Source organism: Suncus etruscus, chromosome 15 (genome assembly GCF_024139225.1).
Source record: "Suncus etruscus isolate mSunEtr1 chromosome 15, mSunEtr1.pri.cur, whole genome shotgun sequence".
In the NCBI taxonomy this organism is placed as follows: domain Eukaryota; kingdom Metazoa; phylum Chordata; class Mammalia; order Eulipotyphla; family Soricidae; genus Suncus; species Suncus etruscus.
Genome location: NC_064862.1, coordinates 61,448,822 through 61,476,579, shown reverse-complemented (window position 1 = coordinate 61,476,579; position 27,758 = coordinate 61,448,822). Strand labels below are relative to the sequence as shown.

The 27,758-nt window shown below is 47.2% G+C and overlaps 1 protein-coding gene across 1 annotated transcript in view; it reads right to left on the bottom strand.

Annotated features, from left to right (window-relative positions):
- Nucleotides 1-23,127, bottom strand: part of GTF3C1 (general transcription factor IIIC subunit 1) — a 56,101-nt gene extending 32,974 nt beyond the window's left edge. The window contains exons 1-6 of the mRNA XM_049787779.1: nucleotides 22,846-23,127; nucleotides 20,186-20,395; nucleotides 11,621-11,797; nucleotides 9,859-10,002; nucleotides 7,885-7,981; nucleotides 4,272-4,395 (exon numbers count right to left, since the gene is read on the bottom strand). Of these exons, the coding sequence (XP_049643736.1) occupies nucleotides 4,272-4,395; nucleotides 7,885-7,981; nucleotides 9,859-10,002; nucleotides 11,621-11,797; nucleotides 20,186-20,395; nucleotides 22,846-23,066 (973 nt within the window). The 5' untranslated portion in view covers nucleotides 23,067-23,127. The remainder of the gene's footprint in view (nucleotides 1-4,271; nucleotides 4,396-7,884; nucleotides 7,982-9,858; nucleotides 10,003-11,620; nucleotides 11,798-20,185; nucleotides 20,396-22,845) is intronic.
- Nucleotides 23,128-27,758: the final 4,631 nt, after the last annotated feature.

The window sequence follows — 27,758 nt, the reverse complement described above, 5'->3', positions numbered from 1 at the left end:
AATAGCTCCTGGAAGGCACAGGGGACCATATGGTACACCGGGATTCAAACCAACCACCTTTGGTCCTGGATCGGCTGCTTGCAAGGCAAACGCCACTGTGCTATCTCTCCGGGCCCAGCCAAGGCCATTTGTAATGGGCTTTTTTCTCCACCAAATGGTCTTTGCAGCCCTGTAAGTCATCTGTTAGCAGATGTGTGGATTTATTTCCAGACCTTCACTTCTATCCATTGATCCTGTGTCTCTCCTTGTGCCAGCCCCCATGCTCTATTGACCACTGCTGCTTTGTGGGATATTCTCAACTTGGAGAAGCTGCAGGCAGAGAGAGGCAGCCACCAGGCAGTAAATTTAACTGAGACATAAAGTCAAGATCTGTTTAGAGAGGCAAGATATATTTCCAAAAGGAGTCATTCTTGGGCCAGGGAGATAGTACAGGAATGAAGGCGCTTGCACAGTCAATACCTATTTGACCTCTGGCACCACACATATCCCCCCATGCACCACCTGGAATAAGTCCAGGGCACAGAGCAAGGATCAACCCCTGAGCATCACCAGGTAATAAAAAAAACAAAGATAACAAAATCAGAGGCTAGAGAGATAGTACAGTGGATAAGGCACATGGCAGACCAGGTTTAACCCCTGGCATCCCATATGGTACAGAGACCATCAGGAGTGATTCCTAGGTATAGAGCCAGGAAAACCACTGTGCACTGCCGGGTGTAGTAAAAACAAACAGAAATAAATGAAATTAAAAAAAATCCAAAGACATAAACAAAAGAGCCATCCACATGTGCACAGTCCAGCCCATTTTAAGATTCTCCCCAGCAGGAAGAAAGACCTGGAGAGATGGAAGATTTGAACCCTGGCAACTCCTTCCCTCCCCCTGGCCAATCTAACCAAATCCAATCCACAGTCAGCACTGAGTAAGCCCCAGGGTACCCTCCTGAACAACCTTTGTCCCATTGTGAGGTATGTCAGTTTCTTCCCTTTACACTTGTGCTCTCTCATCTCTTTCTCTCTCACATTCCTTAGACAAAGCTTTAATGAAAGGCCCTGCCTCAGCCTAAAAACCAGGGCTCTGGGAAAATGCGGTGATGGGGACCAGGCCCACTCTGTGCAAACCAAGGGAAGCTGATGGGACTTTATCACCCACGCTGGGCAGAGCTCATGACACTCCTAGAGCCAGCATTGTAGTGGGCAGCACTGGGAGCAAACAGGAGTCCTTCCCCTTGGCCCCTTCTCAGGACCGTCTGGTTTCTGGGCTCTATTGCATATGATCTGGAGAAACACCTGGTCCATGCTGGCTGGCAGAGGTCAGCTGGGAAGGAGATTGAAATCTGACCAGATCTGAGGATCAGGAAGGGAAGTACTGACAGCTTAACAAGCTAAATCTCCTGATCCATAAACAGGGGATGTTTTTACCATTTATTTCTCTCAACTCTCTTTGTCAGTCACATGTGGGTTTCCTAAGTGTATACATTTGGGCCTTTTATTAAATTTATTCCAGTGTTTTATTCTCTGATGTTATTATGGATAGACTTGTTTTCTTAATTTCACTGCTGAGCTGTTCATTACAAGAGGATAGAAATATAACTAATCTCGAAGTATTGATCTTGTGTCCTGCAATCTTGTCAAGAGCACTTTTTCTTTCTTCCCTTTTGTTTTAAGTCAAGGGATCAGTGGTGCATACAATCTACATCATAGATGGGAGGTCCAGAAGCTGGAGTCCTCCAAACACTGACTCCCTTACTGTTGAACATGGGATGGAAGGTAGTTGTTCAAAAGGGTGCCTGTCATCTGTCCTGAGGGGACCTAAAGCTTGTAGCTGAGGGCTGTTGAGTGAACTGATTTCTATTCTCTGCACAATTTAATAAACAGAGTGCCTGGAAAACAGTCGAAGGAAAGAATCCAAATTTATGAAACAGATCAGTTCAGGGTGACTGTTTTCATTACCAGAGTTTTTGCTTTTTGCAAAAACCGATCACTGCGGCTTTGGGGAAGACAGCCAAAATATGCCCGAATCTAAACTCTTTTGTTTGTAGACTTTTAGAAACAACTCCTATTTACCCAGGCACACCTGTGCATTTGCAAGAACTAATACATCATCTTTATTTATTATTTATGCTTCCTCTACTTTGTAATCCCTTCAAGGGAATGTTTTATGCTAATTTTACAAACTGGGTCACAAAGCTCATGGCAATAAAAAAAATAAAAGGGCTGAAAGTGTATTCATCCCTTATTTCCTACTCAGGGAAGTAACTGAAGTGGCACCAAATTAAATGGAAATTGCACAGCATTTATTCAGGCAGCCTCTGCAGGGACACGAAGGACAAAGCATGGGAGGGGTCCAGCCGCAGGAGACCCATGAAGCTCCTGGCTTGGCCTTGCTGGGAGAAAGTCACACCGAGGACCAAGGAAACAAACTGCAGTTGCGATGGGGAGGAAGAACAAAGGGCCGCAGCAGGCGGGGTAACAAAACCCCACAGGCAACTTCAGAAGGGGCTCCCTGAGTACATGACGACAATGCAGATGTGGTCACTGTGGGCACCTCACACCTGTTCTCTCTACCCAGCCGTCGCTGGCTCTCAAGGTCACACAGGAGGTGAAGCCCAAGCACCCAGTCAGTGCTGATCCTACTCGAGGCCGGCTCTCCCCAGGACTGGGCATCCAGGTACCTAAGAGTCCTTGCTGTGGCCTTGACCTACAGTAACAGGAGGGCAAGTCTCAGCTTCACTACCTGCTAGGAAAGAAACATAGCTCAGGCAGCCACTTGGCCAGGCCCTCTGTTGCCACTTCCTCTGGAGGCTCGTGATACCTTTTATGCCCCATCCCCAGGCTCAGGAGTGCAGATCCACAAGCAAGACTCTGCTGACACCCCTCTCCGTTAGGCAGGTCACCAACATGAGATAAAACACAAGAACAGATGGGCCTAGAGACACAGCACTATCTCCAGTCCAGGCTGCCAACATGCCCATCCTGCTAGCTAAAAGATCTCATACTCTGCACCACCTGCCACCTCTGAGCAAACACCTCCTGTTCTGCCTCTGCTGTTGGTGTCCTCAGCTCTGTCACGAAGTGCCCAATTCCACAGCCACATGTGTGACCACAGCACCCAGCATCAGGGGAAGGAGACACATGGTTAGAAATCCAAGCATAGTTGAGAGAAATAAAGGACATGGACTGCTCCTCAAGCTGTGGTCTCCGTTCAACACACACCTCCCTTCGCTTGTCTGTCTCTCTTTTTGTTTTGTTTTGGGGCTGTATCCAGCAGTGCTCAGGACTTACTCCTGGCTCCGCAGTCAGGAACCATTCTGGTAGTGTTTGGGAGACCATATGTGGTACTGGAAATTGAACCTGAGTCAGCTGTGTGCAAGGCAGGTACCATACCCACTGAATGGTTCCTTTGCTCTTTCAAGATCATGTTCTCTCCCAAACATGTGTTTCTATTTTTCTCGCCAATGTATTTAAGTAAGTTTCATTCAATACAAACTATTTTGCTTCACTCTCAAAGTAAATGAATAAAAGTAGAGAACCAAGTTCAAAATTGAAAGTTTTATAGTCCACTGCACTTAGAAGTTCATTTTTATAGTCTATTCCTCAGGAGATTCAAACTCTTCCTCTGTGGAATTACTGATTGTTCAGCCTTATGTAAGTTACTTAGTGTCTCCTCACTTCGGTTTTTCCACAGGGAACATGGAATCCTGAACCATGCATGATGAGCTGCTATGGAACACAGCACAAGCCCTCCAAATGTCTGCCAGGGCTTAGGAGACAGCTCAAAGGAGAGGAGACCAGTGGACAGCTGGAGGGCCCCAGACCCTTTCTGCACATGGCATGTCTGTCTCTCTCCAACAATGCGGGGGGGGGGGGGGAGGGGGGAGGGGGATTGACTGGCCCCGAGCACCTATGGGGTGGCCCTGGTAGTCCCTCGGGCTGACACACAACTGCTGGGACTTGAGCACCCAACCATTAAGCCACACCAACCCATACTCTACCGTCACAATTGGGGAGATCTCTACACAAAGCAAATGCCAAGAATGAAGAAAGGCTGAGCGTGAGGAGGAACAGATGCATGATTATGAGGTTCTGGGAGGGAGAGACACATGGAGGAGCCTGCTGGAACCCAGAACTGCTTTCCTTGACAAATGCCTTCCAAGAACTCTATCTGGAAGGTCCTGAGCAGTCTAGGAGGCATGTCAGGAGAAAGGCTGAGCTGAGAGGGAGAGGGGAAAGCCAGCCATGCAGCCACAGAGGCAGGGCTGAGCCGCCTTTACCTTTCTTGGTCTTGCATGGTCCGCATTCAGGATGCACCTGATGCATCGGGAGCGAGATCACCTTGGCCAGCCCTGCATTTAGCATGTACTGGTACAGACGCTTGAAAGTCCTCTCACAAAGACCCTACAAAAGAACAACAAAGATCAACTATTATGTCTGAGAAACAGTCATGCCCAACGAACTCTGTAGTCAGGAAGGAGGCCATGCAATGTTGTCAAGGGGATGAAAGAGAGTCAGAGAGAGCCACGATCCAACTACCTCTGACTGGGGGCAGGTTCGTATAAAGCGGCACTGAAGACATGAGCTGAGGCTGAGGCAGCCAGACGGGGCAGAGGAGGACTTTTAACTCTGCACTTTCCCAGAATGTTCTACCTTCTCGCCAACTAAGGGCATGAACTATACATGTACGTACATGCACACGGCACATTATTCCCCCACCCCCACCCCACATCCCTACCATGGGCAATGGGACAAGCTGAGAAATTGGTGGTGGGAATATTGCACTTTGAAGGGGGGTGTTCTTTATATGACTGTAATCATACAACTATAATCATATTTGTAATCACGGTGTTTAAATAAAGATAATTTAAAAAAAGAAAATAAAAAAATCAACAGGAAAAAAATGCTTGGAGGGCCAGAGAGATTGTACAGTGGGAGGGCACTTGCCTTGTACCCTTGTACACAACTGACCTGAGTTCAATTCCAGGCACCCCTTATGGTCTTAAGCCGCACAAGGAGTGATACCTGAATTCAGAGTCAGGAGTAAGCCCTGAGCACCACTGGATGTGGCCCCAAAACAAAACAAAAAATCATGCAAATAACAGAAGGAAAGTCTGAATCTATCTGTGAAGAGTCAATGAAGTCTGTGGTGTGGTCAGCATGTGACAGAGCTACTAGCTGAGGGGCCAGCCTCCAGCTGCCCCCTCCTACACTTTTCCCAGCTTGTTCATTTTCATGGATTATCCTTTTCCAAAGAATCTATTGGGGTGAAGCGAGATGAGGTAGACTGGGGGAGGGTAGATTGGGAATCGGAATCTCAGGAATGCAGAGTAGCACTTTGGGTTTTGACTTGTGTCTTTTGGATTTTGGGTGGGAAAGGCATACCCAGTGGTACCCAGGTATCACTCTAGGCGGGGTTCAATGAACCACTTCGGATGCTGGGAATGAACTCAGTGATCCATGTACAAGGAAAGCACCCTCACCACTGTATTATTGTCTGCCCCTGGTTTTCTTTTCTTTCTTTTATTTTTTTAAAAGTAATTTATTTGCCGACACTAAAAAATGAGAAATGTCACATAAAAACTCAGATTCCTGCCTCGCTTGAAAAAACAAGCACTGGGAAGGCCTGGAGGTTTGTGGTCCATCTGCATAGTCAGGAGGTGACTGCTCCCTGCAGAGAGACTACACACTGAAGGAGGGGCTGCTGTGCCTGCAGGAGCCTCAGGCTCCATCTGGAGCACCTCCAGGTACTACTGGAACTGGCTCCCAAAGGAAAAACAAACAACAGCAGATATGAATAAACCAATGAGAGTATACAGAACTGCTCAGCCACCATCCCCCCCAACTGGCTGGCATAGGAAATCAGGCTAAAGGTCTTCAGACATCACAATTTCAGGGGTCTGGCAGTGCTTGTCCTTTGGGACTGAGTCTACTTTATTCTCGCAAGGTTTGCCAGACCCGGATCCACTGACACTCAGATGCCTTCTTGCCACTGAGGGCACCTGTTTTGTCATCACAGAAAAGGCCAGGCAAGTTCTGCAACTGTCAGTTGGGGACCCAACCACAGGAGATGCTCAGAACCACTAGTGGACACTAGTGGACTCTCAAGAGATCTGCTTGTACACTCACAGGGAAAGAGATATTAAGTGTTGGGGTCCCCTGCCCTGGAACAGCCTTCAGAGAAGTGAGCAGCCCTGAGCTGGGCAGCGAAAATCAACTCCCAGATGGTGTCTTCTGACTTGCTGGCATGAAATTGGCACTACTCATTAATCTCGCCGAATCCTGGAAAAGCCCCAGGGAAACTCATCTATCAGGCACAGCCTAACGCCTAGGACCAGCCTGTGGTCTTGCCTTCTGGGGTGGCTGTATTCAAGGAGTCCCACAATCTGCCCAGCAGAGATGACAGCAATATTCCTCGAAATGGCACCCATATTCACAACATCCAGCTCATCCTGCAGCAAAAGTGTGGACCCTGAACCGCAGGGTCGACTGACACAAGCCAGCTCCCCTCAGTAAGGGCTGCTGGGGTCAATGGCTGTGAGCCTCGTCCCGTACTGACTGGTTTCTCTCTGGGCTCCCTTGACTCACAGCTTCATTCCCTCGCTGCATGGCTGCCATGGCTGCTTACTGTCCTTGTGAAAACTGGGATATGAGGTGTGTGTTTGGGGGGGTGGTTTGGCAGGCAGCAGATGCTATCTTTGTACTTCCGAAACTGGCCTGGAATGTTAGACCCATCCGTGCAGATGGATGCCTTCTCCTGCATTCCCCTCTGCCGCTTGGCACAGTCACACCTGTGTCTAGGAGCTACCTCCAGAGCATATTCCTCCCAACGTCCAAAGACCTTGTGGTCACTCCCCAGTCAGAGGTCTGAGTCTCCACCTGACTGTTCCCAGAGCTCCAGTCTTCTCGGTTGCATGCCTGTGACTAGACAGCACAGATAGCCTTGCACCTGTTGCCTCTGTTTACCTCTGCCCTTCAGTGTAGGTCACAGTTCTGACTTGGAGAGAGAAAGACAGAAACATTTGCAGAATGAATTGAAGGAATGATTTCCTGGGATGGCCAGATCGCACTCCTAATGTCCATGGAGCAGCCTGAGACCAGAGGAGGGACTCAGGGTCAGTAGGCTTCACTGCCCACGTGTGCAGGAGCAGGCAAGTCACCACAGACCTAGGCAGGCAGATGCTCACCCAGAGAGAACCCTACAGCTATCTCTGTTTCCTACCAGGCCCCCTTCAGGAAGACGCCTCATCAGCCAGCTCTCATGTCCCACTCTTTCCATTTTTGTTTTTTGGGTCACACCCAGCAGTGCTCAGGGGCTACTCCTGGCTCTGAGCTCAGAAATCACATGTGGCTGGCTGAGGGAGCCGTATAAAATGCCAGGGATCGAACCTGGGATGGTCATGTGCAAAGCAAATGACCTACCCACTGTGGTATTGGTCCACACGTCCCACTTTTGAGAGATGCAGGCAAACATTTCTCTCCGGCTGCACGTTGCAGTGCACATGTGACAACTAATAGCCCTAGCTCTATCCTGTTGCCTATGGGGTAGGCTCAAGGGCTCACAAGACCACACCTAGCAGTGTGCAGTGACTATGCAGTAACAGGGCCTTAACAAAAGCATTCCACTACTGCAAGATATGTGTGTTACCTCTTGGAACATAGGCCACAGAAGCCCTGCAATGGACTGTAGGGGCCAAGCCTGGGGGAAATTGGAAGTAAATCAAGAATTTCATATTAAAAAAAAAAAAGAAGAATTTCATCTAGAATAGACAGATAGATGGATGGAGCCCTTTATCATTCCCTAAAACAAAGGGAACCCCAATTTCTGCAGTGTGAGTCAGAACTCTACTGGTAAAGATCTCAGTGCACACTCACTCAGTAACACTCACTCACCAGCTCTTCCCGCAGCTTGCCCAGCGTCTCCATCTGGTTGGGGCGCAAAGTCAGCATGGCCGAAAGCTTCTCCATGAGGATGTCATATTTGCTCCGCCTGCAAGAAACACGAGGCAGAAGATTGGTTTCAACCCACTGTGAAAGGCCACTGGTTTTGTTCTGAAGATGAGGGGACAAAATTAAAGGACAAAAGGTGAAAGGAAACAGCCTGAGTCCCAGGTCTGAGTCAAGGCAATTTCCCCACTTGGGGCCATACACAGACACTAGCGGTGGAAACTAGAATAAATGATACTCCCAAACCCTGGGGTTGTAGTGACAAGGAACAGCTTACTCAGCCCCTACCTGGCTCTTAGCAGAGCCCTGATCGGGGCAGAGAGGGACACTTCCTACAGAACTTAACTAACTTCTATAAAATCAGGGCCTAGACATGAACCCAGGCCTGCCTGGGGTGGCATCCAGAATCCTCTCTGCTATACACTTTATAGGTCCCCAAATTGGGGCAGCCCAGTTATTCTGGCTGGTGTACCTTGCACGGCCAGGACCTCCTCCAGGAAGCAGTGGGGCTGACATGAGCTTCTGCAGGCTCCATGACAACCCTCATCCATGTGGCTGCCTAACACAGGTCCTAGGAGTGTTATGACATGGGGCAAGGACTGCCTGCCTGTTCCATTTCCATGGTATCTCAATCGAAGCATAGATAATGACAACGTGTGAATTGGCCACACATGCTAAGGCAAGGGGCCTGGCCCAAGGGAGGCACAGTGGTTTAAACAGAGCCTGCTGTGCAGGGTCCACCTACTGTAGCCACCTCTACAGTTTCTGAGCAGAGCCAGCCTGCACAGCAGCTGTGGGGTGGCACTATCATTTAACTGACTGGATAACCGGAACCCAAGTCGGCAAGGCCATAGTTCCAAAGCATAGATTTGGGGGCTGGGGAAAGCATGGAGGAGGGAGGACATTTGTCTTGCATGTAGCTGACAGTTTGATCTCTGTACCACATATTCCTTGAGTACTGGCAAGATCAGTCCTGAGCATTGCCAGATGTGCTCTGCAAATCCCCCAAACCAACCAAACCCATGATACGCCATAGGTCTGGGCTGGAAGATGGCCTGGAGGGCAGGAGCACAATTCTGCAGTAGGAATCCTAGGCTGGTCCCTAGCAGGGGTGGCTTCAAAAGAAATGACCAGACATAGGCTGATAAGGGGCTCTTCAGTTGGAATGGGAACAGACAGAACCACTGCTGTTGGAACCCTCAGTCTGTGCACATGCACCCACTCTCGACCACACACGAGGGTCCTGAGACCCTTACAATCTACACAAAATCCCAAGTGTGACCCCTCTGGGCATGCGGATAATCCAATAGTCCTTCCCGTGTCTGCCCACCTGCCTCTCAAACCTCCCTGGCTCTGCCCCCTCCACCAGGAACCATGCTGGCCAGGGTCTGGTCTTCTCCAGGGTCCAACATTTTTCCCAACATTTTTCTGGTTTCTGACCCTCCCTGGCACAAGCAGGCAGAGGCCTCTCTGCAGGGAGTGGAATACTTCTTCCTCCCATTCCTGTGCCAGATAATTAGTTACCCCAATTCATCAGGGGTTGGTGCCAACCTGCTCTGTTACCTGCTGGAGCATGTGGCACATACATTTAAAGATACTATTCCATATAGGAGGCGACTACCGCAACAGCATTTTACAAAGTGGTTCATCCAGGTCACTTTTACAAACCTAACTGGACTTTTAATTGACACCCAGTTGCTCAAATGTTAGCTGAGCAGCTCATTGCAGGATAGTGACACTTCAGGTACTTTTCTTTTCTCTTCTTTATTCTGCACAGTTTTCAGATGTTCTCTATGAGTATGATGTATTTTCATAATCAGAAAAATAAAACAGTGTGACTCATAGAGCAAAGCTGCTCTTCCCCCGCTCCCCCATCTGATCCCCGACACTGAAGGCCGATCTGACCAGCCCCTATAGTACCTGTCAACGTGGAAGCGATTGAGCAGCAGGAGAATGGAGTGCTGCTGGGCGCCAGTGGGCAAGCGGATCACATGGGACTGCATGGTGATGAGACCGCACTTGTTCAAGATTTTCCGGTGATAGTGCAGCTTCCCAGCATCCACCCTGTGGGAAGGAGGAAGCATCAGAGCCCACCCGCTCTGCTGGCGCTCTTCCCACTAAGCCAATCAAAAGCGAAGCTCAGAGGACTCCTCATCTAAGGATATTTCCCAGACACCCAAGGAGAGAAAAGGGCAGGGGTAAAAGGCAATGAAGTGGGAAGGGATGACTGCATAGAGGCAGTGGGGCCATGAGAAGAGACCCAGGTCAGAGTGACAACACAGCAGGAAGAATGGGAGAATGCTTGCCTTGCATAAGGCCAACCCAGGTTTAACCCTCAAAGTCTCATATGGTTTCCTAAGCCTGGTAGGAGTGAGTGATCCTTGCCAGTTGCGAACAAAAACAAAACCCAGGGGCCAGAGAGATAGCATGTCGGTTACAGCATTTATTTGCCCTGCATGCAACTGACCCAGGTTCGATCTCCGGCTTCCCATATAGTTCCCCGAGCCTGCCAAGAGCAATTCCTTTCTTTCTTCCTTCCTTCCTTCCTTCCTTCCTTCCTTCCTTCCTTCCTTCCTTCCTTCCTTCCTTCCTTCCTTCCTTCCTTCCTTCTTCCTTCCTTCCTTCCTTCCTTCCTTCCTTCCTTCCTTCTTTCCTTCCTTCCTTCTTCCTTCCCTCCCTCCCCTCCCTCCCTTCTTTCTTTCTCTTCCTTCCTTCCTCCCCTCCCTTCCCTTCTTTCCTTCCTTCCTTCCTTCCTTTCTTTCTTTCTTTCTTTCTTTCTTTCTTTCTTTCTTTCTTTCTTTCTTTCTTTCTTTCTTTCTTTCTTTCTTTCTTTCTTTCTCTTTCTTTCTCTCTCTCTCTTCTTTCTTTCTTTCTCTCTCCCTCTCTCCTTCCTTCCTTTTCCTTCCTTCCTTCCTTCCTTCCTTCCTTCCTTCCTTCCTTCCTTCCTTCCTTCCTTCCTTCCTTCCTTCCTTCCTTCCTTCCTTCTTTTCTTTTCTTTTCTTTTTTTTTTGCCAAGAGCAATTTCTAAGCACAGAGCTGGGAGTAACCCCTGAGCACTGCCAGGTGTGGCCTCAAAAAACAAACAAACAAAAAGAGAGAGAGAGAGGAGGCGACAAATTAAGTCTCTGGGACCATACATCCTGGTTTGCAAACAATCTGGGTCAAGACTTCTTTTGGTTCCTCCTAATCAGCTCCACCCTTCTTCAAAATGTTTCATTTTGAGACTGGATTGTACAATGGGTAGGGCATTGGCCTTGCATGCAGCTGACCCATATTCAATCACCAGCATCCCATCTGGTCCTCCTAGTACTGCTAGAATGAACGCTGAGAGAAGAACCAGGAATGAGCCCTGAACACTGCTGTATGTGGTGCCAAAAAGAAAGAAACAAACAAAAAGGAACAAAGAAAGAGGAAAAATCTGGTTGGGAAAATCACAGTCCATTGATGGCCTTTGTATTCAGTTACCTGGGACTGGGATAGCAGAGAAGGGGAAAGATAAGCAACCATTCTTTTCCTGCAATAGGGGACATGTCTAAGGGTGGACAACTGAAAAACAGCAAGGAGCAGTGGTAGAGGACATCTTATACAAACACAAACAAAGTGGTAGAGCACATCACAGATACATGTGCACACACAATAAATTGAGAGAAAAAATCCAGAAAAGCAGCAGGTTGTTCCATACTTGAAAGCGGAGCTGTGCAGGTCTCGCTGGAGTTCCCCTTGCCACCGGGACCGGCCCAATCGCTCCAAAATGCAGTAGGAAAAGTCGGGGAGCTTAAGATCAGGGTCCCCCTCCAAGCCTATCAAGGCCCGGTACCGCATGTCCTGTGAGGCAACGAGGGTCAACTTCTTCCCCCATCTGCAGAGGAGAAACAACAGGGAGAAACCATCACATCCAATACAGAACCATGGGGCTAGACTAGAAAGATAGCACAGTGGGTAGGGTAATGGGTCTTGTATGCAGCCAACCCAGGCTTAATCCACAGTAGCCCATAAGGCCCAAAACCCCTCCACATGTAATTCCTGAGTGCAGAGCCAGGAGTAACCCCTAAGCACTGCAGGGTGACATCCAAAAATCAAGAAAGAAAGAGAAAACAAGAAAACTAAACTGAAAAAACAGAAACTGAGAAAATCTTTTCTTTTTCATCAGTGGCTTTTTTTCTCCTTTCAACTCAACTCTTTACTTGCTATAGGAATGAGTGATATGTTAGTTGTTTTTTTGTTTTTGTTTTTGCTTAGCCACTTATCTAATATTTCTCTGTCCCACCCCCTTCTCAGGTTACCTTATTTTTATTATTAATCTCTGTCTTTTTGCTTCATTGGCTCTTCAATTTTATATCCTTCTTATATTGCACTCATCAAAATCATTCAACTTATTTTTTGTCTTCAAATTTAGTTTGCTTTGCATAATTCCCACAAATTTTTTCATTGTGAGGCCAAACTGCTTTTTATTCACCACATCTTATTTTTATTATATATAATTCTCTATTATGATCCTTTGTCTTTTTGTTATTGTCTTTGGTCTCCACCTGGCTGTGTACTCAAGGATCATTCCCAGCTCTATAATCAGGGACCACTCTGGCAGGCTCAGGGTAGTGTCAGGTGATGTGGGATGCCAGGGATCAAAGCAGGGTCAGCTGAAAGCTAAGACAGGCAAGTGCCTTAACCACTGTACTATCTCTCTGGGTCCTTGTTTGACTTCTTTTTTTTTTTTCCGTTTTGGCTTTTAGGCCACACCCAGTGACGCTCAGGGGTCTATGCGCTCAGAAATCGCTCCTGGCTTGGGGGACCTATATGGGACATCAGGGGATCAAACTGAGGTCCATCCTAGGCTTGCGCCACGGCTCTGGCCCCCTTGTTTGTCTTTTAACAATCAGTGAATAATGTTCTACATGTAAATATGCCACACATCTTCCTCATCTAATCATGTCTGGAGGAGCACTTCTTGCACCTGTCTGAGATAAACCAGCATGAAGATTTTTACACCTGCAGGCATACAGCTCCCGGACCAGCAGTTATAACTAAGGTGGCAGACAGGAGTTTTCAACCTTTTGTTTTTTTCTTGGGGCCACTGTCACTACCCGCAAAGGTATGTCTCCATTTATTAAGGAAGCACGCACCAGACGTGGCTTTTGGCTTTCCTGGTGCAGTGCCTAATTTTCCTCCCAAGAAATATCTGCCAGAAGGCCTGTTTGGAGAACTCAATCATTGCCCCTTGCGTGGATCACTGGCGATATTTCTGTCATACTTCTCACATGGTAGTGACAACATTTTCCCTTTAATTTGTTCCTGCTATACTACAGAAATTCGGCCTTAGCTATCCTGCAGTCATTAAAGGAATTTCAGTAGCAAAGCAAGCTGCTAGAAGTTCCCTGCTGGCTTTGTATATTTGCAACTCAAAGTCCAGCCAGCTACCTCTCTTTCTGTCAGCCTTTTTATGAAGGCCAAGTCAAAACATAGCATCTTCAAGACAATGGTCTTCTCTCCCTGCAACACAAACAGCAGAAATGATTTCTGCCTCAGAGACTTTCCCTGTCACTTTGAATACCTGCTTACAAACAGGTTTGGTCAGTGTAGAATTAGGCTATTTTACTAGGTATAATTCTGCACCCCTTTCTTTAGTGTTATTCTCCTTCTATTACCAGATCATAGGAAGTGGGTCTTAGCCCCTAGCTAGAACACCATTTCCCTCAGGTTTAGAATATTTGTTATCAGAAATAAACCAGGATTCCTGCAATCCCTAAATTTACATCAGTAATGACGCGTAGGGCCAGGAACTTCTTTGATATGTAAGAATTTAGTCTTCCTTTTATCCTCTAACTCCTAACTGAAACCTATTCTATTCTAAGGTTACAAACCACCTAAAGTATTTGTTCTAAAATCAAACAATATACATTGCATTCCTTTCATGTTATGACTGTCTCTTTTTCCCTTTACATACCCCCCACTTGCCTGAAGATTAAATTTGTCCCACTCTTGCCAGAAATGTGTTGACCCCACACATACTGCGTGTAGTATCATTATTTCATATTTCATATTCATCTGCTTCGTGTACCCACTCCTCCCAGTGAGGATTTACCGACCCCACTAAGGTCTTGCTTAGGGACGCAGCACGTCCCCAGCAGGCCACATCCAGTAGTGCTGAAGGTTTATTCCCAGCGTTGCTATCAGGGATCAGGGACTCTCTGGGGTGCCAGGAATTGAACCCAGGCCAGTTGCATGCAAAGCAAATGCCTGCCCCACTTTTCAACCTCTCTAACACACCCTTTCGACCAGTGGTTGAAGACCACTGTTGTAAACAATGGTATAATCTACTCTGAGATAGATACACTTTTTATGTAAGTATTTTTAGTCTTCAAATATTGAAAAATTAGATTGGTGGATCACATAGCAGCATAGGAAGCTTCACAACATTTTCCAGAATGGCTTAAATTCCTACAGACTCTGCATGAGAATTCCTTCCTCTCCACACTCTGACCAACAACATATTGCTCCTGGAAGGTTTTTATGAAAGTTCACTATCTATGGTCTTAATTGCATTTCCTGATGGTTGGTGATGAGTACATCTTCACATGCCTACAGGCCAGTGGTATGTCCTCTTATATAAGTGTCTATTCCAATCTTCTGCCCATTTTTTTTTTTTTTTTTGGTTTTTGGGCCACACCCGGTAACGCTCAGGGGTTACTCCTGGCTATGTGCTCAGAAGTTGCTCCTGGCTTGGGGGACCATATGGGACACCGGGGATCGAACCGCGGTCCGTCCAAGGTAGCGCAGGCAAGGCAGGCACCTTACCTTTAGCGCCACCGCCCGGCCCCCATTTTTTTAATTGAAATTTATTTTGATTCATTCTTTTTATCCTACATTTTCTTCTGCTGTACAAAAGCTTTTCAAAATGAATATCTCTTTTCAAATGAATATCTCCCAATTGCTTTTTTTTATTTTCATTTCCCTTGATGTTGGAGCCTAGCCCCAAATAAAGCTGTGGCTAGGGTCACAGACCATTTCACCCATGTTCTCATCTGTGTATTATGGTTTCACGAATCACATCTGAGTCTCTGATCCATGTTGAATTCAATTGTGTGTACACAGCTAGAGATGACTTCAGTTTTGTTCTTCTGAATATAGCTGCCAAGTTTTCCTAATACCATTTCTTGAAGAGACCCTTGATTTTCCGTCTTAAACCACATCATAAATTATCAATGAGTGTGTGGATTTCTTCTGAGCTTACAACTGAGAGATTGCAATGAACAGGCATATCTGTTTTTATTACAGTAGCATATAGTCTGATATACTACTGCTAGTAACATAATGCCTTCATTATTCTTTTTTGTTCCTCAGGATTACCATTGCTAATTAAGGTCTTTTAAAAAGTCTTTCATGATTCCATACAAACCTTAGTAATTTTTTTTTTTTTGTCACCAGGTCACATTACCTGGTGACGCTCAGGGGTTATTCCTGGCTATGTGCTCAGAAATCGCTCCTGGCTTGGGGGACATATGGGATGCTGGGGATCAAACCCAGGTCTGTCCTGAGTTAGCTGCATACAAGTCAAACACCCTACCGCTGCACTATCGTTGGGATCCCAATCTTAGTAATTTCTATTGTACTTTCATTAAAAATGTCATTGGAATGTCTACTGGAATTACCTTGTTACCTTATTTTGGCTAGAAACTTGCTATCTAATGTAAGTATATCTGGACCTGCCTTTTTAAATTACTTTTTAAATTACCCAGTTTGACTGCTGGCACTGCATGGAACCCAGTAGGTGAAACCCTGGGACTGGAAGTCTTCCAGCATCACAGGGTGGTGTACATGGCCCCAGCACCACTGGCCCCCAGCAGCACTGCACTACTGAGTCTGAGCATTGACCAGGCCAGCTCAGCTGGCCAAATACCACTGAGTACATTCTCAGGCTCTTGAGCACTATGCACAAAAGCTTAAAATCACTGTTGTTTTCCAATCTTTAAGACTAGGTTTATTTCAAAGATTAAGATGTTTCCCATAGGCAGCAAGAGTTGGTTTTTGTTTTCTATAAGTTTTGACATTCACCTTCCTATTCGTGAAATGAAAACATTCAAGTTTATTGTTTTTTTCAGTTTTTTGATTTTTGGGCCACATCCAGTGACGCTCAGGGGTTACTCTTAGCTTTGCGCTCAGAAATTGCTTCTGGCTTAGGGGACCATATGGGATGCTTGTGGATCGAACCGAGGTCCATCCTGGGTCAGCTGTGTGCAAGGCAAACAAACGCTCTACTGCTGTGCTATAGCTCTGGCCCCAAAACATTGAAGTTTAAGGAAACTGTAAATTAATGAAACACTGTCATTACTGTTACTGCTTTCAGGTATTTTCTTAATCCAAAGTCTTCTGTGTTTTTCTTTTGCATGTTAGCATTACACTTTAGGATTGTGATTTTCGTTTGTCAATTGTGTTTTTAGGTCACCCTGAACCAGGTCCACACTTCTGGCTTATTAGGTGGATTGATGTTTACTTTCAGTTTTAGTGGGTGACAATCTTTTTCCCACTCACCCCAGCTCCCACACTGTATAATTTTGGTGTCTTACTGCTTCTAGGCAAAATTGCTTTTCATTTTGTGAGACCCATTAACGTTTCTTGGAGAGCCAATTTGGTGGTGATGAATTGTGTTAATTTTTGTTGATCTGCAAAACTCCATTTTTTTCTCCTATCCTAAATGACAATTTGAAAAACCTTATTTCCTGCCTCTTATAGAGGTCTATAAGCAGGTTTCAGACTTAAACTTTAGAGCATGTGGGGAGAGTAGTCAACCTCCGGGTACTGTCCAAGATGCTGGCATAGCCCACTGCTCACACCTCCTTGGCCTCCACATACACCCACAGTGGGATGAGCTTTCTGTCCCAGATACCAAGTCAGGGAAGGTCTTTCTAGGAGAGCCCAGCTGTCACCAATCCTCTCATCTTTTAAGGTTTGCTGCTGCTTCTGGTCCTATTGTTACAGTTACTCGTCAGTCACCTGGCTATGTCTGACAAGTCTTCCAACTTTCTCACACCATGTACTTTCTCTCTACCACTCTTCTGGCAAGACAGAAGTTATCTATGTTTTACTTTCACTGCAGCTTCTTCGGCATGAGATTAGTCCTGAGGTCCCAGGAGCCCAGGACTAGTCTTGACAGCAAGTGGGGGCAGCTGAAGGAGCAAGGGGCAAAGACGCAGAAGCTGAAGCTCCCACAGATAGGAAGAAGAGGATGGAAAGGTGTGTGGCAGCCTGCTAGAAAGTGGTGGAGGGGCAAAGCTAGAGATGTCAATAGAGCACACGTGTGCCCTGCCAAGGCCTGCAAGGAACTGGGTGTTCATAACATACATCAGGGATCAGGGGCCACAACTACCAGCACCACGAGACAATTCAGCCAACATACTTTTTCTTGGGGTTGGAGCAATAGCACAGCGGTAGGGCGTTTGCCTTACACGAGGCTGACCAAGGATAGACATGGGTTCGATCCCCCGCGTGCCATATGATCCCCCAAGCCAGGAGCAATTTCTGAGCACAGAGCCAGGATTAACCCCTGTCACCAGGTGTGGCCCAAAAAACAAACAAACAAAAACAAACAAACAAAAACCCAAAAACCCAAACAAATAAAACACTCCTTTTCTCGAATCAACTTTGCACCAGGCTATGCTAGGGTTAGTATTCTAGATATGGGACTTTGAACCAATGTCCTGCCCTCAAGGAGATTAGACATGGGTGAGGAAAGAATAACTTAGGTACTTAAAATCTACTTTGGTTACTAAAAAAAAGAGATAGTGGGGCTGAAGAAATAGTACAGCAGATAGTGTGCTTGCCTAGCATGTGGCCAACTTGGGTTTGATTCCTGGCATCACATATAGTTCTCTGAGCATCACCAGAAGTAATTTCTGAGTGGAGACTCAGAGCCAGGAATAAACTGAGTATTGCCTGGAGTGCCCACCCCCAAAAAAATATAATAACGATTAAAAATTAAAAAGAGTTCTAAGATGTGACCTGGGCACAGGGGATGTGGAACTGCTACATTCAAGGGAGAAGGAAGAGGAGAGTGAGCTATGTGAGAATGTAAGGGCAGGATATTCAGCGTGGAAGCAACTGCACATGCCAAGGTGCTCAGACTTGTACCTGCTAAAACCTCTGGCCAGTAAAAAAGAAACAAGAGGAGACGGAGCACTGGCACAAGCGGTAAAGTATTTGCCTTGCATGCACTAACCTAGGACGGACCATGGTTCGATCCCCTGGAGTCCCATTTGTTCCCCCAAGCCAGGAGCGACTTCTGAGTGCAGAGCCAGGAATAACCCCTGTCACCAGGTGTGGCCCAAAAAACAAACAAACAAAAACAAACAAACAAAAACCCAAAAACCCAAACAAATAAAACACTCCTTTTCTCGAATCAACTTTGCACCAGGCTATGCTAGGGTTAGTATTCTAGATATGGGACTTTGAACCAATGTCCTGCCCTCAAGGAGATTAGACATGGGTGAGGAAAGAATAACTTAGGTACTTAAAATCTACTTTGGTTACTAAAAAAAAGAGATAGTGGGGCTGAAGAAATAGTACAGCAGATAGTGTGCTTGCCTAGCATGTGGCCAACTTGGGTTTGATTCCTGGCATCACATATAGTTCTCTGAGCATCACCAGAAGTAATTTCTGAGTGGAGACTCAGAGCCAGGAATAAACTGAGTATTGCCTGGAGTGCCCACCCCCAAAAAAATATAATAACGATTAAAAATTAAAAAGAGTTCTAAGATGTGACCTGGGCACAGGGGATGTGGAACTGCTACATTCAAGGGAGAAGGAAGAGGAGAGTGAGCTATGTGAGAATGTAAGGGCAGGATATTCAGCGTGGAAGCAACTGCACATGCCAAGGTGCTCAGACTTGTACCTGCTAAAACCTCTGGCCAGTAAAAAAGAAACAAGAGGAGACGGAGCACTGGCACAAGCGGTAAAGTATTTGCCTTGCATGCACTAACCTAGGACGGACCATGGTTCGATCCCCTGGAGTCCCATTTGTTCCCCCAAGCCAGGAGCGACTTCTGAGTGCAGAGCCAGGAATAACCCCTGAGCATCAACAGATGTGGCCCAAAAAGCCAAAAAGGAAGGGAGGGAGGGAGGGAGGGAGGGAGGGAGGGAGGGAGGGAGAGAGGGAGATAGGGAGAGATGGAGGGAGGGGGGGAGAGAGAAAGAGAGAGAGAGAGAAGGAAGGAAGGAAGGAAGGAAGGAAGGAAGGAAGGAAGGAAGGAAGGAAGGAAGGAAGGAAGGAGGGAGGGAGGGAGGGAGGGAGGGAGGGAGGGAGGGAGGGAGGGAGGGAGGAAGGAAGGAAGGAAGGAAGGAAGGAAGGAAGGAAGGAAGGAAGGAAGGAAGGAAGGAAGGAAGGAAGGAAGGAAGGAAGGGAGAGAGGAGAGAGAGAGAAGAAGAGAGAGAAGAAAGAAGAAGAAAGAAAGGAGAAAGAAAGAAAGAAGAAAGAAAGAAAGAAAGAAAGAAAGAAAGAAAGAAAGAAAGAAAGAAAGAAAGAAAGAAAGAAAGAAAGAAAGAAGAAAGAAAGGAAGAGAAGGCAGCTAAGGCAGCTAGGCTGAAGGGCAGCTCTGTTCTGTGCACACAACATACAGAGTTAGAGGAAAGAGTTCTCAAAACAGCACAATGGGGGCCGGGCGGTGGCGCTAAAGGTAAGGTGCCTGCCTTGCCTGCGCTAGCCTTGGACGGACCGCGGTTTGATCCCCCGGTGTCCCATATGGTCCCCTAAGCCAGGAGCAACTTCTGAGCACATAGCCAGGAGTAACCCCTGAGCATTACCGGGTGTGGCCCAAAAACCAAAACAAAAAAACAAAAAAACAAAACAAAACAAAACAAAAAAACAGCACAATGGTCTGGAGAAGTTGCCAACATGTAAGGAGTGGAGAGGAGATGTGGACAGTCACTTGGGGAAGCCAAGGACAGAAGACTCACAGGACAGATGGGCAGCAAAGGCCCAGTTAGACAAGAGCAAGAAAGAGACCAAGTCAGATGGAGCCCAAGCTACAGCTTTGCCCTGGGTATGTGAACAAAAAGGGAAGAGGATGGTTTCCCACCTCACTGCACCCCAGTTCTACCAGCAAAATTAGCCCCCAAGGACAGAAGTGAAGAAAGGTCTGGCTGAGAGTAGGGCTGGTGCAGTCTTCAGGCATGAGGCTAGGATCAGTCCTGGCTATGACTATCCCCCTCAACTTCCAGGCAGGAAAACTCCTAAGTCTCCAATGTTGCAAATCTGTACCTGCTGAAGGCTTCCAGCATCGTGCAACGAGGCTTCATAGTCTTGGTCCTGATGTCATTGGTGATGTCTTTCCTCTCCTTAAAGTACCGGCAGGAGCCCTGGATGCCATCCTTATTCTCTAAGATCATATGAATGGGGTAGACATCCTCCAGAGGAACCGGGTCCCTCCTGGACTCCAAAATTCCAGTCTCCAGATCAATTTCTTCATAGCTAAAGAAAAATCACAGACCTGACATCACTGTACAACTCCAGAAACAGTGCTCACTCCAAAATAGTGCATCTTTCCAATAGCCGTGTACTGAGCAGCAATGAGAAAAAGAAAACGATAGAGAAATCACCCAGTCCTCCATCCCTCACACACAGACTGGGCATCATTACCAGCAGGATTCCTGCCTCTCTGGCATAGAGATCCTGCCTTTCCCCAGGATCCCCCACATCCACCCCAGAAATTGAGGGCAGGAACAGAACCAGCACAGGAGCCCAAGCATAGTCTCATGGTTTCTTTACAAATATACTGCCTGTGTGTTTAGCAATTCTCATCTTCTGAATCCACAGTCCTTTTGTTTTTTCCTCCCAAACACTCATATCTTTAATTAGCATCAAACACCTTACATTTGGGGAGGGTCACACCTGGCAGTGCTCAGGGGTTACTCTTGGCTCTATGTTCAGAAATCACCCCTGGCAGGCTCAGGGGACCATATGGGATGCCGGGATTTGAACCACCGTCCTTCTGCATGCAAGGCAAACATCCTACCTCTATGCTATCTCTCTGGCCCCCACATCTACTTTTTTGAAATGAGGTTATGACTGTTCCCCTATCTCCAGCAAAATCTATCCTATGTCCTTGAGAGGACAGTCATTCTCCCAGTTGCCTATATGGTGACATCTTTGCCCCATGGTTCTTTCATCCAATCAGCCCAGTTGTCTTTCTCCTGAGAAATCTTGCTGGCATCATGCTTGAGGCTAGGTGAGGCTAAACTCCACATACTCTTTCCTGCCCTGACTGTTGAACTACAGAAGCCTCCGATCTCAGGTCCCAGCTCCCCCAGCCTGAAGGTCCAATGGCTACACCTTCTGGTGTTCTTCTGTCAGTGTTGAATTAGCACCTCTGAACCTAATCTTGTCCCAAGTACAAGTCTACAACAGGTGCAACTACCACCCATAGGGAGGTTTCCTGATTTTACTCCCATGGAGCAAATGTTTGCTAAACAGGATCTCCACTTTGGATGACCCAATGGATTGTTCCACTTGTGATGGATTTGTAGAAATTCCACAACTCTCTTCCTGCCTGACCCCTCCTTCAGGGCTTAAAATAATCCTACTGATAAACAATAAGCCCCTAACTCAGATTCATAGGGTACTGATTTCTTTCCAGTCCACTTGGGCTTACAGACAGAGTAAACTGGGCACCTATGTTAAGAGAGAGGTTTGCTCTAGGCACTGTTTTCTTTTTTTTTGGGGGGGGGCACACCCGGTGACATTCAGGGGTTACTCCTGGCTCTACACTCAGAAATCGATCCTGGCGTGGGGGACCATATGGGACACAGGGGGATTAAACTGGGTCCGTCCTAGGTCAGCCACGTTGAAGGCAAATGCCCTATGGCTGTGCCACCGCTCGGGCCCCATGCTTTTGTTCATTTGTTTTGTTTTTGAGTTAGACCCATCCACATTCAGGGATCACTCCTTGTGGTGCACAGGGAACCATGGATTGAACCAGGTCAGCCATGTGCAGGGCAAGTACACTCCCCACTATCCTATTGCTCTAGCCCTTGCTCTTGTTACTTGCAGATGACTTTGCCTAAGTCACGTCACCTCTTTGAGCCCCAACCTTTTCTTCAGGATACTGGGAGATAACCATGTCCACCTTCTAAGGTTGCTAGGAAAGTTCCATATAAGTAAGAACTGGGCACAGCTTCAGCTCATCCTAAGCAAAACCCAAGCATCAACTATTATCCCTCACCCTCTACCTCCAGTTCTATATTTTTACCGAACCTAATTTTTCTTCCTAAGGCTTTAACATTTAGGGTGTTTCTCTGTCTCCAGAGTACTTTCCAGGTAGCCCCGCTAAATCCAACCTTTAAGTCCTACTTTGGAAAGTGCAGCCTCTGGGCCTCTCTCCGTAATGTGACTTAAGCAAGCGAAGGGCGTCAGATCGGATAAACACTGGCTTATAACAATGTTTTCTCTACCACCGTTTCCTCTTCTGCACGATGGGGGACTGTACTGGCATCAAAGCACAGGTCTCTGCAGCTTTCAGCCCCTACAGGCCAATCTGAATCAGCTTACTCTGTACTCCAGCCAAACCTGCCTCCCTGGCCTTCTTCCACTCTACCCTATCCAATGCAGCTTAGAACCTCCTTGCAGCGCCCTCCGTACCCCGCTTTAGAAGAAAACACCCTGCTGGCTCGGCTCATCATGCAAACGAGAGCAACCGGAGCAACCAGATGCCTTGCAGTTCCCACCCCCACCCCCAACTGCATCAGAAGCCAGATGGGCCCTGCAGGCCCGAGGGGAACCCCCCCCCCCCAAATCAGCAAGGCCTCCCATCAGACTCTGGATCTTTCCCTGCTCTCCGCTCCCAGTCCCAGGAGAGCCCATCCGAGGCTCTGTGGCCGCCGCCCGCCCGCCCGCCCCTGCAACAACAGGGCCAGGCCGCTGACCGGTCTTGCAGCTGGAGGTCGGGTCTCTCCCGAGGCTCCTCATAGAAGCTGATGCCTGGGTGCGTGGCCAAGGCCCGCCACAGAAATTCCTGCGTGTAGGGCTCCAGAGGCAGCGGAAAAGGTGGCACGCGTGTCTCCAGGCGGCTCCACAGCGCGGGCAGACACAGGCCGTCGAGCCCCTCCAGGGCCACCTCATCCAACAACGACTCCAAAGCGTCCATTGCTACTTCACTTGGCAGCGCCCGCAGCGCCTGCGCACTGTCGCCTCCAGGGGCCTCCCGGGCCGGCGCGCATGCGCACCAAATTCGGCGGGCCCCGGGAGGCGTGTCCCAGTGCGTGATTGGCAGAAGGAGTTCCGCCGCGCTGCGTGACTCCACCCCCTGGGGGGCGGGCTCAATCCGGAGATCTTCAATACTATTGGCCCGGAGCCCAGCAGTAACCAGGGGAACTGCAAACAGCTTAAGGGCCGCTTCCGGTTCGAGCACCCGGAACCGCCGCTGCTACGGATGGATGGTGAGTCTCGCTTGCGGGCCCCTTTGGGAAGTCGGGCTAACTAACGGTTAGACTCTTTCCTTTCTCGAGCCTTCTCCGGGCAGAATCTTAGGTCTTAGTTAGACCTTTTGAGCCGCCGCTGTTTGCAATCAACGTGGTCGCCGGCTGGAGGGAAAGGAGCTTGCTTTATCGGTGCTGGATGGAGAGGAGAAGCTGGGAGAAAGCCACTGCTGTGCACCTATGCGGAGCTGGGATCATTCATGTAGGATCACCACCATCAATCCCCGGGGAGGTGGAGGCTCCATGAAGGGAGTTAGGCGGGAAAGAAGAAGTAATGGTCCTAGGAGGGTCTGTGTGTCCTGGGGTGTGCAACTGTGAGGTCTGGAGTTGGAAAGCAGGAATAGGGGTGGAGGGGAGGTGGACTCATTGGGCAGTGGGTCTGCAGATATGTGTGTGTGTGTGTGTGTGTGTGTGTGTGAGAGAGAGAGAGAGAGAGAGAGAGAGAGAGAGAGAGAGAGAGAGAGAGAGAGAGAGAGAGAGTTGTGGAGGAAGGACACCAGGGTCAGTGTCCTATTGTGTAGTAGTAGCCTGCTTTGATCAAAGTCCCTTCAGTGCCAGGAGCTCTTTGAGCTAGCAGGCAGCACCTCACCAAAGCCCCTGACCACCCAGACAGGAAACATGCAGAAGTTCAGAGATGTCAAGTCACTTGTCCAAGGGAAAACCGACTGCAAGGAGCAATGAGTGAGGAACACAGAAGGCCCCTCTCTGGAGCTGATGATGGGGTTTGAGTTTTGCAGGAGATTGCTAATGCCTTTTCTTGGAGGCTGGGCAGATTCTTTGGGCTGCAGGTGGCGAGACTAAAACTCAAACGCTTCTCCAAAGGGAAACGTTTCACTTGCCCCGAATCAATTCTCCTCATAGGGTGCCCCTCAAAACACAAAGACTAGCCTGGGAGTTAGTACAGCAGGTATTGGCAGACATGGGTTCTGTCCCCTTAGCACCACTAGGAGAATCCCTGAGATGGAGCTAGCCCTAAGCACTATTCACATCATAAAAGCAAACAAATAAAATACCATTGACATCCAAATAGTCTGAAGGTCACATACAACCTAAGTCACTTTTTTTTAGGGATTCTGAGTAAAAGAATCCTTGATTTGACTATTGGAAACAACCTAAAATTAGTTTTCTCTCACATCTCGTTTTGTAGCTGGAAAGAGACAATGACAGGGTTTGTTCTAGCAGGGGTCCTCAAACTTTTTAAACAGGGGGCCAGTTCACTGTCCCTCAGACCATTGGAAGGTCTGACTATAGTAAAAACAAAGCTTATGAATGAATTCTTATGCACACTGCATATATCTTATTTTGCAATGAAGAAACAAAACAGATACAAATACAATATGTGGCCCGCGGGCCATAGTTTGAGGACCACTGTAGAGTCAACATCCTTTTTCTCTTTTCATCGTTGTTCCTCATTTTGCAGAATTTCTTCCTTTTTGATAGCCTCTTTTTTTTTGGGGGGGGGGCACACCTGGCGGCGCTCAGGAGTTACTCGTGGCTCTCTGCTCAAAAATAGCTCCTGGCAGACACTGAAGACCATATGGGATACCGGGATTTGAACCACCATTGGTCCTGGGTTGGCTGCTTGCAAGGCAAATGCCCTATCGCTGTGCTATCTCTCCGGCCCTGTGATAGCCTCTTAATGCATTGCATATACACACACAAACTTAATTGAGTCTGTCAACTGTTTTAAAGATGTCTATATCCATGTACTTTGGAAGCACTGTTTATTGCCATCCTGCACTGTGGAAGGTCGTTGCTATATTGATACAGAACAGAAATTCTCAAACTTACTGAGCCTATCAGTTACTTTTCAAAAAAATATTACATGATGCTCCCCTGTAAATGTAGCTTCTGATAGCGAAAAGACAGAAAGTGCCTCCCAGTTTTACCTGCTACCAGCCCCCTGAATCTCACTGCTACTCCTGGGGGGTAGCGATATCACCTTCTCTTTGGAAAATTCTGCTGTAGAGCTGCTGCATTTCTCACACTTTTATATTCCTATCTTAAAAGAGCATCTTGGACCACCAGAGAGGAAAGACTTGCCTTGCATGCACTGTAGCGGACTCAACCCTAGTTTCAAATCCCTTAAGCACCGCTAGGGGTCACTTCTGAGCACAGAAAGAATAGCCCTGGAGCACTAGAAAATTGTGATCCCAAACCTCCCACAAAGAGCACTGTTTATATTCTGTGATGTTTGTCATATCAGGAAATAAATGACAAAAACAGCAAGTAGTAGTTTCTTGAAAATTTGTCACAAGGTGGCATCTGGGACTATATTGGTGAATTTTTTGCACTTTTAATTTTTGCCTTTTAATTGACTATTTGACAAACTATATGTGATTTTATAACCTTATGCATTGGTCATTTGAAAAATATCTGGTTCTTGGGGCCAAGAAACTCTTTCAATGGGGCCAGAGAGATAGCATGGAGGTAGGGCGTTTGCCTTTTATGCAAAAGGTCGGTGGTTCGAATCCCGGCATCCCACATGGTTCCCCCAAGCCTGCCAGGAGCGATTTCTGAGCATAGAGCTAGGAGTAACCCCTGAGCGCTGCTGGGTGTGACCCCCCCAAAAAAAAAAAAAAACTCTTCCAAATGTTGACCTTTGTGACTCTCCAGAGAGATAGTACAATGGGTAGGGTGCTACCCCTTCATCCATCTGACCTGAGTACAGACTTTGGCACCACATATACTCCAAGCCTGCCAGGAGTAAGCACTGAGCACCACCAGCTGTGGTCCCAAAACAAAACTAAACCAATCGTTGACCTTCTTTTTTTTTTTTTTTTTGGTTTTTGGGCCACACCCGGCAGTGCTCAGGGCTTACTCCTGGCTGTCTGCTCAGAAATAGCTCCTGGCAGGCACGGGGGACCATATGGGACACCGAGATTCGAACCAACCACCTTTGGACCTGGATCGGCTGCTTGCAAGGCAAACCCCACTGCGCTATCTCTCCGGGTCCCCAATCGTTGACCTTTGTCATTACATACTATCAAGTGGAATGTCATTGTATAAGACATTGTTAAGTGCTGGGAATCTAGGAAACTCAAGGTAGTGGAAAGACATTTTCTACTTCTTTTAACTTGAAAGACACCTTGATGTTTGTACGGAACATTGCAGCTGTTTGTTCTGAGAGATAGATTCATTTCTTTCTTATCGGGGAAAATGTCTGTTAACTACTCGAGTCTGAATGATCTGTCTATTAGTTGTTCATTCAAGTAAATGGAATTCTGATTTTGTCGCTAGTTCTACTGACACCTCAAATAATCACACAGTTTTTTCTGCAAGTAGCCACTATTGGCTCATTGCTGAGGTATTTATGTGTACTTTCCATTTTCCATGTAGAATACTTTATGTCAATTTTTACTTGGCACCGTGATCTATTGTTAATAGTTTCAGCTACACAGTGATCCAGTTCCCTACCCACCACCTGTGCCATCATCACCCCCACTTGAAATCCAGGGCCCCCACCCACTTTACCCTTACCTCCTTGCTAATCTCCTTACGTTTTTCAAAAATGATTATAGTTTGGGTTACATGCTTACAATAGTGTTGACTTATGGTTTTGATTTACATAGTAACCCTCACCTCTCCACAACCAGAGCCTTGAACAAGAGCCTTGAGCAACATCCTCTGTTACCTCCAGCCAATCCCTGCCACCCACTCACCTCCATCCTTGGCATTCTCAGTTCTCTAATCCAGGGCCAAGGGTTTACCATTATTTGACACTTCTTTTCCTTTGTCTTGTTTCTCTCTACACCACAGATGAGTGAGATCATCCAGCATTTGTCCTCCTTCCTCTGACCTACTTCACTTAACCTGTTATCTCCTCCAGCTCCATGCAAGTTGCAGTGAAAGGCATGGTTTCATCTTCCCACTTGGCAACCCAGTATTCCATTCTTCAGACATAATATTTAAAAATGTATACTCATGAGTTGGGACATAATAAAATCAATTTTCATTATACATTAGGATATTCTTTTTTCTTTTCCTTTCTCATCTTTTTCTCTCACCTTTCTTTCCTGCCTTCCTTCCTTCCATCCTTCCTTCCTTCCTTCCTTCCTTCCTTCCTTCCTTCCTTCCTTCCTTCCTTCCTTCCTTCCTTCCTTCCTTCCTTCCTTCCTTCCTTCTTTCTTTCTTTCTTTCTTTCTTTCTTTCTTTCTTTCTTTCTTTCTTTCTTTCTTTCTTTCTTTCTCTCTCTCTTTCTCTTTCTTCCATTTTGTGGGGACTACACCTGACTATATTCAAGATTTATACCTGATTCTATGCTCAGGGATCACTCTTATGGGACTCTGGGGGCCATAACGTGCTGGGCTTGAACTCAGGTTGGCCCCCTACCCATTGTACTATGCTCTTAACTCCTCACA